Genomic DNA, 13,895 nt, shown 5'->3' with positions numbered 1-13,895 from the left:
TCATTGTCTTTCTATGCATGGAACACAACAAAAATATAGCTGGTGCAGTTAGTTCCATTTTTGAGAAAGCAATACAGCAAATTACTTGTGAGGAAATAATTACTTTCATGAAAATCCATGAAAAAACTTATTAACAATTAAGATCCACTAGTTTAAGGTGAGAAACCAGTATGATTGTAAAAACTTACTTACATTTATGAAATTATCATCATAAAAATAATTCATTTTTAGATAAGACACTCATACACACATATTTCAACATGTTTATTATAAGTGAATGGCCAGGGTTTGTATCTGCTTCTGTCTGACTGTAACAGAGCAGGGGCCATGCTCACTGCTAAAAACCAGCTTTGTGGCCAGGCGTGGTGGCTCATGCCTGTAACCCCAGCACTTTGGGAGGCCAAGGAAGGTAGATCACAAGGCCAGGAGTTCGAGACCAGCCTGGCCAAGATGGTGAAACCCCGTCTCTACTAAAAATACAAAAATTAGCCAGGCGTGGTGGCACACGCCTGTAAGCCTAGCTACTCGGGAGGCTGAGGCAGGAGAATCACTTGAACCTGGGAGGCAGAGGTTGCAATGAGCCGAGATCATACCATTGCACTCCAGCCTCGGCAACAAGAGCAAAACTCCATCTTAAAAAAAACAAAAAAAACAAAAAAAACCAACCAGCTTTGCAGTAATCCCCAACTAGACAAACTTACACCCTGTTGTTGAGCTGTTTGGCTATATTGCTTGGACCTGGCAGAGGATCCTCAGGTCTGCATACAGGATTAAAGCTGAGACCTTTCTGCACACTGGACTGCTTGGTGTACAGCTGATATGGAATGTAGGAGAGGAGTCGTCCAGCTTTGATGCTGAAACAAAAAGCAACACCAATTTAGAGTTCCATACTTGGTGACAATGAGCTTCATGAAAAATAATCAATGTCCTTAAAGATACAGTATTTCACCAACAACAGGTCATCTGTTTTCCTAGTTTATTCCTTCTTGCTCGGTTTTAGTGGTCCTAATACAATATGATCTTAGAGTGGGGAAAAACTGCAAGCACAGAGCTGAACTAGTCAATATTTTAAACCTCATGACTTTAGTATTTACCACCCTGTCAACAGTTAACAGAGAATCATCAAGACTTCATCAAAATCTCATCTATTAAGGTTTTCCAGGATAAATAAACTGAATAAGGATGCTCAATTTCCAAATTCATGTCAGAAACTGTAAAATAAAAATATAGGACAAAATAAAGAATCTCAACTTCAAGAGTAATAATTTATACTATTTTTATGTATACAAGAATGGTTAAGAGCCAAGACCATTTGAAGATATGAACTCTACAAGGGCCAAAACTACCATGTACATCCTCACAGCATATCACACAACACCACTCAAATCCAGGGGAACACCAGTGTTATAACGCTAGGTGGTACTAGCACTGTAACTGAAGTTCCCAAATGTCTGCTTCCTTTTGTACTTCAGAACTAAAACTAATTTGATTGCAGTATCTAAAACTGACATTTTCTTGCTAATAAACTGAGTTATATATGGCTACTCTACCTTTAAAATTATCATTTCACTTCAAATTTAAAAATAACCAATCAATATACTTATGCTATCATCCAAATTTCAAAACAAGCTCCTTTAACATTAGAAAATATTTCAAAACAACCTCTGGATTTTAAACCTAAAATATATACCAAGGAATCATCCCTCAGTTATTTAGAAAAAGACTGATAAATAACATGATAAAAATATGTTTCTTATTGTCTCATAAATCCAAGACTTGACATTTTCATTTTCTTAAATGGTGTCACACAAAACTTTTTAAAAAACAATCATTTAAGAAATGACTGAATTGGCTTACAGAATACTAATTAAAAATAACTGAGTCAACAACTTGGAATACAGGAAAACATACTAACAGATTCTAAAAACGGAACTATATATGATACAGAGTATGTCCTTTATATAATTGTGTCAATATATATTTAACAATTCTACCTAAAGTACCTTAACCTATATCAAATGCTATAACTATTAAATTATGATGGTAAAGAACATACTATACTAGTCGCAAGACATGTAACCAAATGGATTTATGACCAGGCTAAATGTTTTACCAAAATTCAGGTTACATTCAAAATACATTCAAAATTTCAGGTTACATTCAAATATTAGAATTGAAACCCTAAAATTCGACTATTTTTTACTTTATTCTTCCTCAAACCAACTTTTCTTCCTTTTTTTTTTTTTGAGACGGAGTCTTGCTCTGTCACCCAGGCTGGAGTGCAGTGGCGCGACCTCGGCTTCACGCCATTCTCCTGCCTCAGCTTCCCGAGTAGCTGGGACTACAGGCGCCTGCCACCACGCCCGGCTAATTTTTTGTATTTTTTTTAGTAGAGACGGGGTTTCACCGTGTTAGCCAGGATGGTCTCGATCTCCTGACCTCGTGATCCACCCGCCTCTGCCTCCCAAAGTGCTGGGATTACAGGCGTGAGCCACCGCGCCCAGCCCTTTTCTTCCTTTAATAGTTCGTCTCAATTGCCTAACTATAAATCTTTGTTCTGTGGTATTATGTATATCAAACTCACTTGCTTCCCCCACCAAAAGAAGTACAGCTACTTAATACCTGAAATAAAATCCTAACCTTAGCTTTCCATCCTTTATCATAGATAGCTATAACTAAGAGACAAGTAGAGAGTGAAACTACACCCACTGTGCCAGCTGCACATCTCAGGTAAAACCAAAAGTGCAAGGAACAAAATGCCCTATGATCATTCTCGCTTTTCCTGCCCTACTGACAGCATGCTGGAGTGATGCAGACTCTACAGGTACTCTCTATGGTCAGCACTGATCATATACAAGGGTGTCAGGCCTTATCCAGCTCCTAACAAGAGCCATGTGGCCACCCACAGAATTCTTAGGCTTACATAAGTCAGTCCATGGAGACTGCTACAAAATTAGACAGCCAATTTAAATACTGCAAGTCTCAAATCAGATATCCTCAGAGATACTCAATAAAAAGAATTAAAGCCCAATGCACTACAGTAATGTTCGTGAAGTAATGTCAGTTATAATTTGAAGCCTAAACCACTATCTATCAGTTGTATACTCCTAATTACCCCTGCTTACCCATTTATCTATCTATAGATATATAGACAGAAACATTATCTGAAAGCATATTTGTATAAGACCTTTTTAAAAATCTCTCTGGGATTAATTTCTCACATTTACTAATTTCCCCTCTTGTTCTAAGCGCAAAGGAACTGTACTGACATTTTCTACTATTCTTTCAAAACCAAAAGGAAAGGATAATAAAAAAATCCATCTTTATCCAAAAGATAATACTACACGGTTTCCTTATACACGAGTTTTTTCATGTACATTGAAACTATATTCTGATATATATATGAAAGAGTTTACATTCTATACAACGAATCAAAACACAGTCATAGCAAGTGAAATATTCATCTATTTTGGGAAGTCTTACTCTTGCTTTGTCCTACAGCCTCTGCGTTTAGGCAGAACAACAACAACAAAAAAAACACAAGGAATGGCAAAAAAAACTCATGAGAGATAAAATTGCAATCAACTTTTATTTAAATGAGTTGCATAAGCACTCTAATATTAACACTGAATGTAATTAGAAACCAAAGTTTTGACTCATATGTAAGCACATGACAAACGTATATGGTTTGAGAGTTTAGAAAGAAAAGATAAACTGAAAGTCCTACTAGTAGATCCCATTGAGCTGGCATGAACCAGAACAATAAATTATCATTCTGTCTCAACTCCCAACAGATCTATGTGACCATCTAATCACGGGATATACAAATATAAAAAACCCAAGCTACAAGGTTCTCAATCTACAAGGATCAACACAAAATCAAGAACAACAAAAACAAGAACAATCTGTAGCAACTTAGGACAATATTTTTAAATTATGCTCCATGACACTCCTCAGGTTTGGTGGGCCAGTGGGGTACGTCATAGCAGCTTCTCATCTATTCCACACTTCAAATTTCAAGGTAAAATTGTCTCAAGACAAAGACTGTGACAAAAATTTTTTAAACCATTACTTTTAATACACTATGTACAAGTGTGAGATTTACAAAACAAAGGTTTTAGTAAAATAATTTCACACTTTAATGTACACAGGCTCCTCATGAAAGGATTCCCTTGCCTCTTCAAAGTCAGGGCCCTATAACCATGCCTACATTAACTCAGATCTACTGACATACAGACATCAGGGAACTGAAATTAAAGCAACACCCCACATACTTACAAGTGGCAGTTCCTTTTCAAACTGCTCGAATAAAAACAAAAACTAATTATTCAGAAGAGTATGTAACGTTTATTAAATAGCTAATACATGTTAAAATTTTTAAGTATAATAAAATCTCATTAAAACACAGCTAAGAAGACATCAACCAGGGATTAGAGTGTGAATAAAAACAGTGCCATGATTTAACCAAAAGGATTCCCTGTTACAATGACATAATGGACTCCTGGCATTTAAGATATATGCCAACACTGATCCATTTCCACATGGGCCATCTATAAAAAGCTTAATTAAATGGTAAAAAGAGGACACAAACAGGATTCAGAACACCTGGACTCTAAAACCTACTCTGTTCTTGGGCAAGTCAGTGAGCCCCACTGGCCCTGTCTCCTCAAATACAAAATGAGGCCCATAGGATATATAATCATGCTGTCCAAAATCACTCTTAATTATTTAAAGACAAATGATTAAACCTCAGTCCAGACTAAGATAAAATCCATTAAAGTGAATTTTAACTATCTAAGTTGCTTTTTCTATCTTATGATCTCCCTAGGCGCATCTGGCAAAAAGAACACGTGCAAAACAAGCAACTGTAATGGAAAATAGCATTTTCTTTTCTTTTTCTTTTTTTTGAGACAGTCTCGCTCTACCACCCAGGCTGGAGTGTAGTGGCGTGATCTCGGCTCACTGCAACCTCCACCTCCCAGGTTCAAGCAATTCTCCTGCCTCAGCCTCCTGAGTAGCTGGGATTACAGGCACCCAACACCATGCCTGGCTAATTTTTGTATTTTTAGTAGAGACAGGCTTTCACCATATTGGCCAGGCTGGTCTTGAACTCCTGACCTCGTGATCCACCCACCTTGGCCTCCCAAAGTGGGGGGATTACATGCATGAGCTATCGCACCCGGCCGGAAAACACCATTTTCTAAGTAAATCAATTCCCCCCAGCAAGATCCCTTTCCCCTCAACTCTCCTCCTGTCCACAGAAATTCCCCATTCCCTCCAAAGCCTAACTATTGCCCCCAGATAAAAACTCTAGCTCTAGTGACAACACAGCTCAACTCTGAGTGATCCAACTTCATATACTAAGACCAAGTCCTTTGAAGAGACACATACCTAAAAGCCATTTTAATCAATACTATATCATTGATAGACAGTGGTTAGGTCATGAGACCACAGTGCAAAGGAAGGAATCAGTGGGATGTTATAGGGACGAGCCTTTGACTTTATCCCTCCAGGTTTAAAAAATCCTTAATATGTAAAATGTTATTTATTTGACTTTTTTTTTTTTTTTTAGACAGAGTCTCACTTTGTCGCCAGGCTGGAGTGCAGTGGCGCGATCTCAGCTCATTGTAACCTTTGGCTACTGCAACATCTGCCTCCCAGGTTCAAGCAATTCTCCTGCCTCAGCCTCCCGGGTAGCTGGGACTACAGGCGCACGCCACCACGCCCAGCTAATTTTGTATTTTTAGCAGAGACAGGGTTTCACCAAGTTGGCCAGGATGGTCTCGATCTCTTGACCTCGTGATCTGCCTGCCTTGGCCTCCCAAAGTGCTGGGATTACAGGCATGAGCCACCGCACCCAGCCAATATATTTGACTTTCTAGAGATAGTAATGTACTTTTGAATTTTTGGAATTTTCTAATAATTGCTAATGTTACAGAATAAAAATAAAATAGTAACAGTAGCTTCTTATATATTACACCTCTACAACATGCTAGGCACTGTGCCAGGTTGTATGGACAAATGATTTTTATTTCTCACATAACCACAGCAGGCAGATATTGGCCTTCTTTCACAAATGAGGAAACAAGGTCCTGAGTGACTGCATAAAGTTTTTATTTTTTTTCTTTTTCCTGAGACGGAGTCTTTCTCTGTTGCCCAGGCTGGTGCAGTGGCACCATCTCAGCTCACTGGAGCCTCCCATCTCCTGGGTTCAAGCGATTCTCCTGCCTCAGCCTCCCAAGTAACCGGGATTACAGGCGCAAGCCACCACTCCCAGCTAATTGTATTTTTAGTACAGACAGGGTTTCACCATGTTGGCCAAGCTGGTCTCTGCCCACCTCGGCCTCCCAAAGTGCTGGGATTACAGGCATGAGCCACCATGCCCGGCCAAGCATAAAGTTTCTAAAATTATACCAGGTTATATGGATACTGAACTGCCGAGTTTGGAAGTTCTGAAGCCAAGTATGTCTCCAGAGCCCAGGCGCAGCCTTTTCCACCACGCTGCTTCTCCGTGAATTTATGCGGCTAAATACACTATACAAAGGAACTGAGTTAATACTTAATTTGTGGAACAGTTAATGGAGGGTGTTATAACTAGTAAAAGCAAGAACTAGAAAAAAAATTCAGCAACTGACTTAAAAAGATACGCAATCTCTCATACACTGATTATAATCTATCCATACATAAAATTACTACTTTAATATTTTACTTCTTTTATAAATCAGTAATTGCTCATATGTATTACATACCTCATGTCATTTAAAAATATAAACCACTTAAGTTTTAGCTCATCTCCAAGGTTTCAGATGACATATTTAAACTTAGGAAGTCAATATGAATGGTCACCACTGATTTACAACTTATCATTTCCAAACCAACAGCAGAGAAACCACGATATAATCATTAAAAAACAGTAAATAATACTGCGACTGTACTCCCTCCTTTCCCCCTACTCCTAGCATTCTAGGTCCACATTATCTTGATGTATTACCATGCTAAAAACCTATGTGATAGACAACATGGTATAATGTACTCATACATTACTCATTCTTTCTCTCCCAACAGAATATAAACTCCATGAGGTAGTGAAGGGATCTTTGCTTTGTTCATTGTTATTTCCCAAGAACACAGAACACTGCCTAGTCTTTAAGAGGTGCACATATATTTGTTGAATAACACGCTTGCTCCACCTTCTCCCATAACTGCTTCCTGACACTTTCCTGAGTCATCACCCCTAATTCCTGGCAAACACATTAACATGCTACTTTTATTAGGATGCCAAATCCTAGGCTATAGTATTATCAACATGAGCTTAAACAGTAGTGTTGTTTAAGACATTATTTTTCACCCTGTCAATCAGGAGGCAATATATTAGTTACAATTTTATAAAAGAAATAGAAAGGCCATGCGCAGTGGTTGTAGTCCCAGCACTTTGGGAGGCCAAGGCTGGAGGACTGTTTGAGTTTGAGACCAGTCTCGGCAACATGGTGAAACCCATCTCTACAAAAAATCAGCCAGGTGTGGTGGCGCATGCCTGTAGTCCCAGCTACTCTGGAAGCTGAGATGGGAGGGCTGCTTGAGCCTGGGAGGTTGAGGCTGCAGTGAGCCATGATCATGCCACTGCACTCTAGCCTGGGTGACAAAGCGAGACCCTATCTCAAAAAAATAAATAAATAAAAAGTATTCTAACTTTAAAAATTTATTAATTAAATTTAATAAATTAAACTTACCTTTCCACAATCCATTCTGGTCGAATTACTTTTTCCCCCTTTAATTCTTTAATTTTGGCATTGGGAAGATTTGTGGCAATAATATGTGTTGTTTTAGATCTGGAATAATATACATGGTATTGACCTCCATGCAACATCATTAGTTTTCTCAATTCCTCAGCGGAAGGATCTGCAAAATTTATATTAAAATATATTAAGAGTCTTATGTGTAAGAAGTAGAACCCTAATGAATAACTCCTTAAATAGGTCAACTTTAAGAATGTCATTGGTTCACCTTCTCCTTGGCTGTGTTGCCAGTAAACAAAGCTGGGAGGTAAATCACAAAGTGAGAAAGCTATGTTGCTTTAGTACATCCTCCTTCCCTGGCTGCCAGACAACCAACTAACACAAAAACATCTGAGAAGTGCCTAGCAGAGCAAATAGGGACCTCAAGTAATAAATCAAATACTAATAACAGTACAAATATTTTTACATTTTTTACTATACTTAGCATATGACCTTGATATTGTGTTTTTAAAAATTAACAACTATAAACCCATTTATGAATCATTTTACAAAGACTAATCCTTCCACTCCTCCAGAGTATACAAGAGGAGTCAGATAAATAATAGTTACTCATATTTACTATAAATGAGACTTACTGTAGGGCTTATTAGTAGATTTTACTTCTAGAAAGCTTTATAATTTTTATTTTTATTTAAGAAAATATCTTAAAACTTAATCAAATAGTAAATATTATCCAGTTCCCTAATATGAAATTTCATTAAGGCCAAAAAATAAAGTCCAGCAAAACAAAAAAGACTGCAAACCAAGAAACACCAATTTTTTTCAATTTTGTTTCAAATGATTTATTCTTAATAAAACTACAGAAAATATCTTATATGTCTTAAATATGGGAAATATTTTAAGAAAATATCTTAAAGACACAATGTGACTTATGCTTCCCCCTAAGAAGAAATGTCTGATTCACTAAAGTCGTATTATGGCCTGCATTACTAGCATCACATTAATCATCACTGTTCTCTTTCTTTCACCTATCATCCTAATGAATGCTCTAACTCACACCTCCCCTAACAACAGCTGTACCCAGGGGGAGTTTCCACATGTGGCTTATCGCAAGCTTAATCCCAAGCAATATAGGTCCAAGTATTTAAATAAACATTTTCATTATGACAATAATTAGGTGAGCTTTAGTTTCTAGAAGATAAAAAACTAACAGCACATACAGACATACCAGGTTTGTCTAAATTTTACAGCACAAAATTTGACATTACTGATTACAAATATCAGCACTATTCAGTAGAAAATATTATGCAAGCCACATAAATAAAAATTTTCTAGTAACCTCATTAAAAACAGTAAAAAGGTGAAATTAATTTTATTTAACCCAATATATCCAAAATATTATTTCAACATGTAATCAACAGAAAAAATCTGAGATATTTACTTTCTTTTTTCTTCTTAAATCTCTGGAATCCAGTGGGTATTTTACATTTACAACGCATCTCAATTTAGAATAGCCATATTTCAAGTGCTTAACACATGTTACTAGCAGCTACCAAACTGGGCAGTGTCATACAAAGAGATTTAAAAGCATCCTTTTAAACAAAATGAATTCAAAATTAATAATGGAAGTTTTCAGGGTTAAGGTTAAGTTAAAAACTGAACTACAGCATCAGAGTGATTTAATGTGAAACAGTAGAAATTAAACAGCTAGCCAGTCAGGAATCTACAGTTCAGTTTCTTTCTCTAACATTAAAGAACCTGGCTGATCTTATAAAACAACAGTGAGAAGTATCAAATTAAAGGCTACATTACAATGCATTAATATGGGCACCAAATCCAATGAAATCACAGAAATCTAAAAAATTAATTTGCAAGTTAATCTGTAACTTTCCTAAACTAATTCTATTTAATGACTTAAATAGAAAATGGCTGTCCTTTACCGAATAAAAAGACACGTCAAGAACACATTAACTTTCCATATACATACTCATAAAGTACTCACCCGTCTACTAGCTGCTCTTTGAAAACTAATTACTCCAGAAATTTGGAACTGGAAAATACATTGCCCTTCTACTGGATGAAGTTAAGAGGGCTCTTTGAAGTTCACTTCTGAAAGCTCTTACATATTCTTCAGTGTGAAGTGAAGCATGAAAACCAATCTAGTTAAAAGGCAAGATCACATAAACTATGGAATAAGACCGATCTGAGTTTAATCTTAGCTTTCACACTCCTGAGTTGTGTGACTTTGGAGAAGTTGTTTAACTTCTTTAGGCTTTCTCCTCTTTCTCCATAAACAAAGCTGTTACAATGAAATTAGTCTGGCATGTAGAGGTCACTCAATATGAAAACTGCTATTATTATAAACTATGATCACACTAGAACTCCTTTCGAGTAATGTATATGACCTCAGGATCCTGCCCTAGACTCTACGAAAAAAAAAATGACAGAAGACAATATACATAGGCTGACACATGGTGACCCAAAGTTTCAACAAAAACAGACCTGCCAATAGTGCACTATGGACAGCAGCCAGGGACCACTTTGTCAGGTCCAACAGGCTGGCATGCTAACTCTTGGCATGCATGGTCGCTGGAAGCTACCCTATTTTGAATTTTTTTTTTTTAAATTTTTACAGCAGTATTCCTCTCTGGTTCTATTTCTTCAATACTAGAACATACTCCCTTATTACAAGTCCAAAAGAACATACACGATAACTGCAGATTCGCATAATAAATTCATTTTTGTATTTAACACTCTCCTTTAATTCAGCAGATGTGGGGTTAATTAGAAAAAAAATTGGGAGCCAAGCACAGTGGCTCACACCTGTAATTCCAGCACTTTGGGAAGCCAAGGTGGGCAGACTGCTTGAGCTCAGGAATTCAAGACCAGCCTGGACAACAAAGTGAGACCCTGTCTCTACAAAATATGGAAAAAAATTAACCAGGTGTGGTGGTGTGTGCCTGCAGTCCCAGCTACTAGGGAGTCTGAAGTGGTTACCTTGAGCCAGAGAGGCAGAGTTTGTAGTAAGCTGAGGTTGCACCACTGCACTCCAGCCTGGTTGACAGAGCCAGAGCCTGTCTAAAAAAAAAAAAAAAAAAAGGAAAAGAAAAAAAAAGGGGGAGATAATATCCAACATCATGAAAGCTATATGACATTAAACATTGTGTGACACACTGCCTACAGAACCCATCTCTGCAATGTACTGTAACAGTTAACTTTCTCCATAGCACTGATAATCTGAAATTACCACGTCTGTTTGTTTACTTGTTTACTGTCAGATTCCCCCCTGGAACATATGCTCTTTGAAGGCAGGAACCTTGTCTGTCAAGCACTTTCATATCCCTGACATAAAGCAGGTGCTCAGTGAGTATTTGCTAAATTCATTAACATCCTCAATGCATCACAGACTCCTGCCTAGAATCCACCCTCCAGCAAAAGTGGAGTACAAGTGGTATAAATACTTAAAATCTCAAAACACTTATTCACTCACTCACAAATTAGAGACGCCATATAATGTATTAAGAGGACAGACTCCAAAGCAGGAATGACTAAGGTCAAATCCTGGCTCCATCATTTGCTAGTTACGTGGATTTCAGGCAAGTTATGTAACTTCTCAGAACCTCAGTTTCCTCACATGTAAACTGGGGATAATAATAGTGTCTCAAAGGACTTCTGTGGGAATTAAGAGCTAAAAATTATAAATTACTGAGAAAAGTAACTTGCATATAGTAAAAATTATGTGGCCAGGTGCAGTGGCTCACACCTGTAATCCCAGCACTCTGGGAGGCCGAGGGGGAGGGATCACGAGATCAAGAGATCGAGACCATCCTGGCCAACATGGTGAAACCCCGTCTCTACTAAAAATACAAAAATTAGCTGGGCGTGGTGGCACGTGCCTGTAGTCCCAGCTACTCAGGAGGCTGAGGCAGCAGAATCGCTTGAACCCAGGAGGTAGAGGTTGCAATGAGCTGAGATTGTGCCACTGCACTCCAGCCTGGCAACAGAGCAAGACCGTCTCAAAAAAAAAAAAAAAAAAAAAAAAAGAATTATGTGTCAGCTCTTAATAATATTATCAGTATTATTTTTACCATTTCTTACCCCAAACCGGGAAGCAAGAAGGAGCTCTAGAGCTAAAGCTGCTCTCTATTCACACAAAACATTAAATTTTGCAATTCATAATCCCTCCTACAAATCCTTCTCTTGTTGCCCACCCTTCAGTATATACTCCTTCAAGAATGTCCTTGATGTACTAGCAAAGAATAAACAGAAAATAAAAAATCAAAACAGGCCAGGCATGGCGGCTCACACCTATAATCCTAACACTGTGGGAGGCCGAGGCAGGCGGATCACAAGGTCAGGAGTTCGAGACCAGCCTGGCCAACATGATGAAACCCCGTCCCTACTAAAAATACAAAAATCAGCTGGGCGTGGTAACACGCGCCTATAGTCCCAGCTACTCAGGAGGCTGAGGCAGGAGAATCCCTTGAACCTGGGAGGCGGAGGTTGCAGTGAGCCAAGATCACGCCACTGCACTCCAGCCTGGGTGACAGAGTGAGGCTCTGTCTCAAAAAAAAAAAAAAAAAATCAAAACAAAACAAAACTAGATTCAGGGAAATTCTATCCTCCAAATTTTTACAATCGATGTCACTGTTTTGAAATGTCAGAGTGAGTGCTTTTCTCCTCATTGTTCTTTGCCTTTTTATTTTTTATTTAGAGACAGGGTCTGGCTCTGTCACCCAGGCTAGACTGCAATGGCTCTATCATAGCTCACTGTAACCTCGACCTCCTGGTTCATGCTTGTAATTTGAAAGATTTGGGAGGCTGAGGCAGGAGGATCATTTGAGGCCATGAGTTTGAGACCAACCTAGGCAACACAGCAAGATCCGTCTTTAAAAAAAAAAATCCACAACAAAACAAAAACAAAAACAAACAGAAAAGGCTGGGCACAGTGGGTCACACCTGTAATCCCAGCACTTTGGTAGGCCACAGCGGGTGGATCCTCTGAGGTCAGGAGTTCAAGACCAAGTCTGACCAACATGGAGAAACCCCGTCACTACTAAAAATACAAAATTATCTGGATGTGGTGGCATGCGCCTGTAACTCCAGCTACTTGGGAGGCTGAGGCAGGAGAACCACTGGAACTCAGGTGGCAGAGGTTGCAGTGAGCCAAGATCCCGCCATTGCACTCCAGCCTGGGCAACAAGAGTGAAACTCCAGCTCAAAAAAAAAAACCAAAAATTACGTGTGGTGGCACACACCTCTAGTCCCAGCTACTCAGGAGACTGAGGCAGGAAGATCCGTTGAGCTCAGGAGTTTGGGGCTGCAGTGAGCTATGATCAGTCCACTGCACTCTAGCCTGGGCAACAGAGCTTATCTTAAATAAACAAATAAATAAAATTCCACAAGACTCCTACTATTAGTTTTATTTTGCAGAACATTCTATATGCAACTAAATTTGAGGTTTAACTAAAACCAGACATAGTGACAGACAATTGAAAGCACAGTAAAAGTAAAAGCCATATACAAGGACCACAATTTAGCCCACGTTTAGACCTAAAGCCCTACAAGTAAAATGTCACAAGAGCAAATGCCACCATATAACATCAAAACAGCCATATGAAGACCACTTTCACGTCTGTAGGCCCAGCTTATAGAAAGTTTTGCTCATCTGGTTAAAACAAATTCTATAAACAAAATTTTTAAATCTTGCACAAAAGCTTTCCTAGCTAGATCTCTATTGAGAAAACATTTACTATATGCACCATTTCATCCTGCATATCCAAAGAACTTAATTAATTGTTGAGTGTGCTATATAAATCACAGAAAGAAGTGAGGTGAATGGCTGCTTATACCTCCTTTGCTCCTACCATGGCAACATCTTCATTATTTCATTTGAGTTTCACAATCTTATGAATTAGAAAAGATAACTTATTGATGAGGCAACAGAGAAAACTTACTGTGCATATCCTTCTGTCTTTGGACTCCTGTCCCTCAGTTTCTGCAGCAGCAATACTACTCTCTTGACTCTTCTCACCCCTAACTACCTCAGACTTACCAACAGAGTCACCACAATCAACTAAAAGCCACAGATACACTCAACCAAACAAAAACTGAAGAAAAGTTTCAAATGCTTAGGGAACAAATTTTTGAGTACCAACT

General features: G+C 38.3%; 1 protein-coding gene across 16 annotated transcripts in view; it reads right to left on the bottom strand.

Moving 5' to 3' along the window:
• The window catches only part of REV1 (REV1 DNA directed polymerase), an 89,475-nt gene that overhangs the window by 41,170 nt on the left and 34,410 nt on the right, over positions 1 to 13,895 (bottom strand). For 14 of the 16 annotated variants that reach the window (XR_001715951.3, XR_008546311.2, XM_063789477.1 and 11 more), the window contains 2 exons: positions 7,731 to 7,899; positions 702 to 854 (listed from right to left, as the gene is read on the bottom strand). Coding sequence is in view for 12 of the 16 variants with exons in the window: in XM_001160264.6 (XP_001160264.2) it covers positions 702 to 854; positions 7,731 to 7,899 (322 nt within the window). In the remaining 4 variants the exon portion in view is untranslated. Of the gene's footprint in view, positions 1 to 701; positions 855 to 7,730; positions 7,900 to 9,738; positions 9,880 to 13,895 lie in introns of those variants that run through there. The other 2 variants (XM_016949098.3, XM_063789478.1) reach the window with 2 other exon arrangements.

The sequence above is a fragment of the Pan troglodytes genome, chromosome 12 (genome assembly GCF_028858775.2).
Source record: "Pan troglodytes isolate AG18354 chromosome 12, NHGRI_mPanTro3-v2.0_pri, whole genome shotgun sequence".
Classification (NCBI taxonomy): domain Eukaryota; kingdom Metazoa; phylum Chordata; class Mammalia; order Primates; family Hominidae; genus Pan; species Pan troglodytes.
This window is presented reverse-complemented; position numbering and strand designations above follow the sequence as displayed.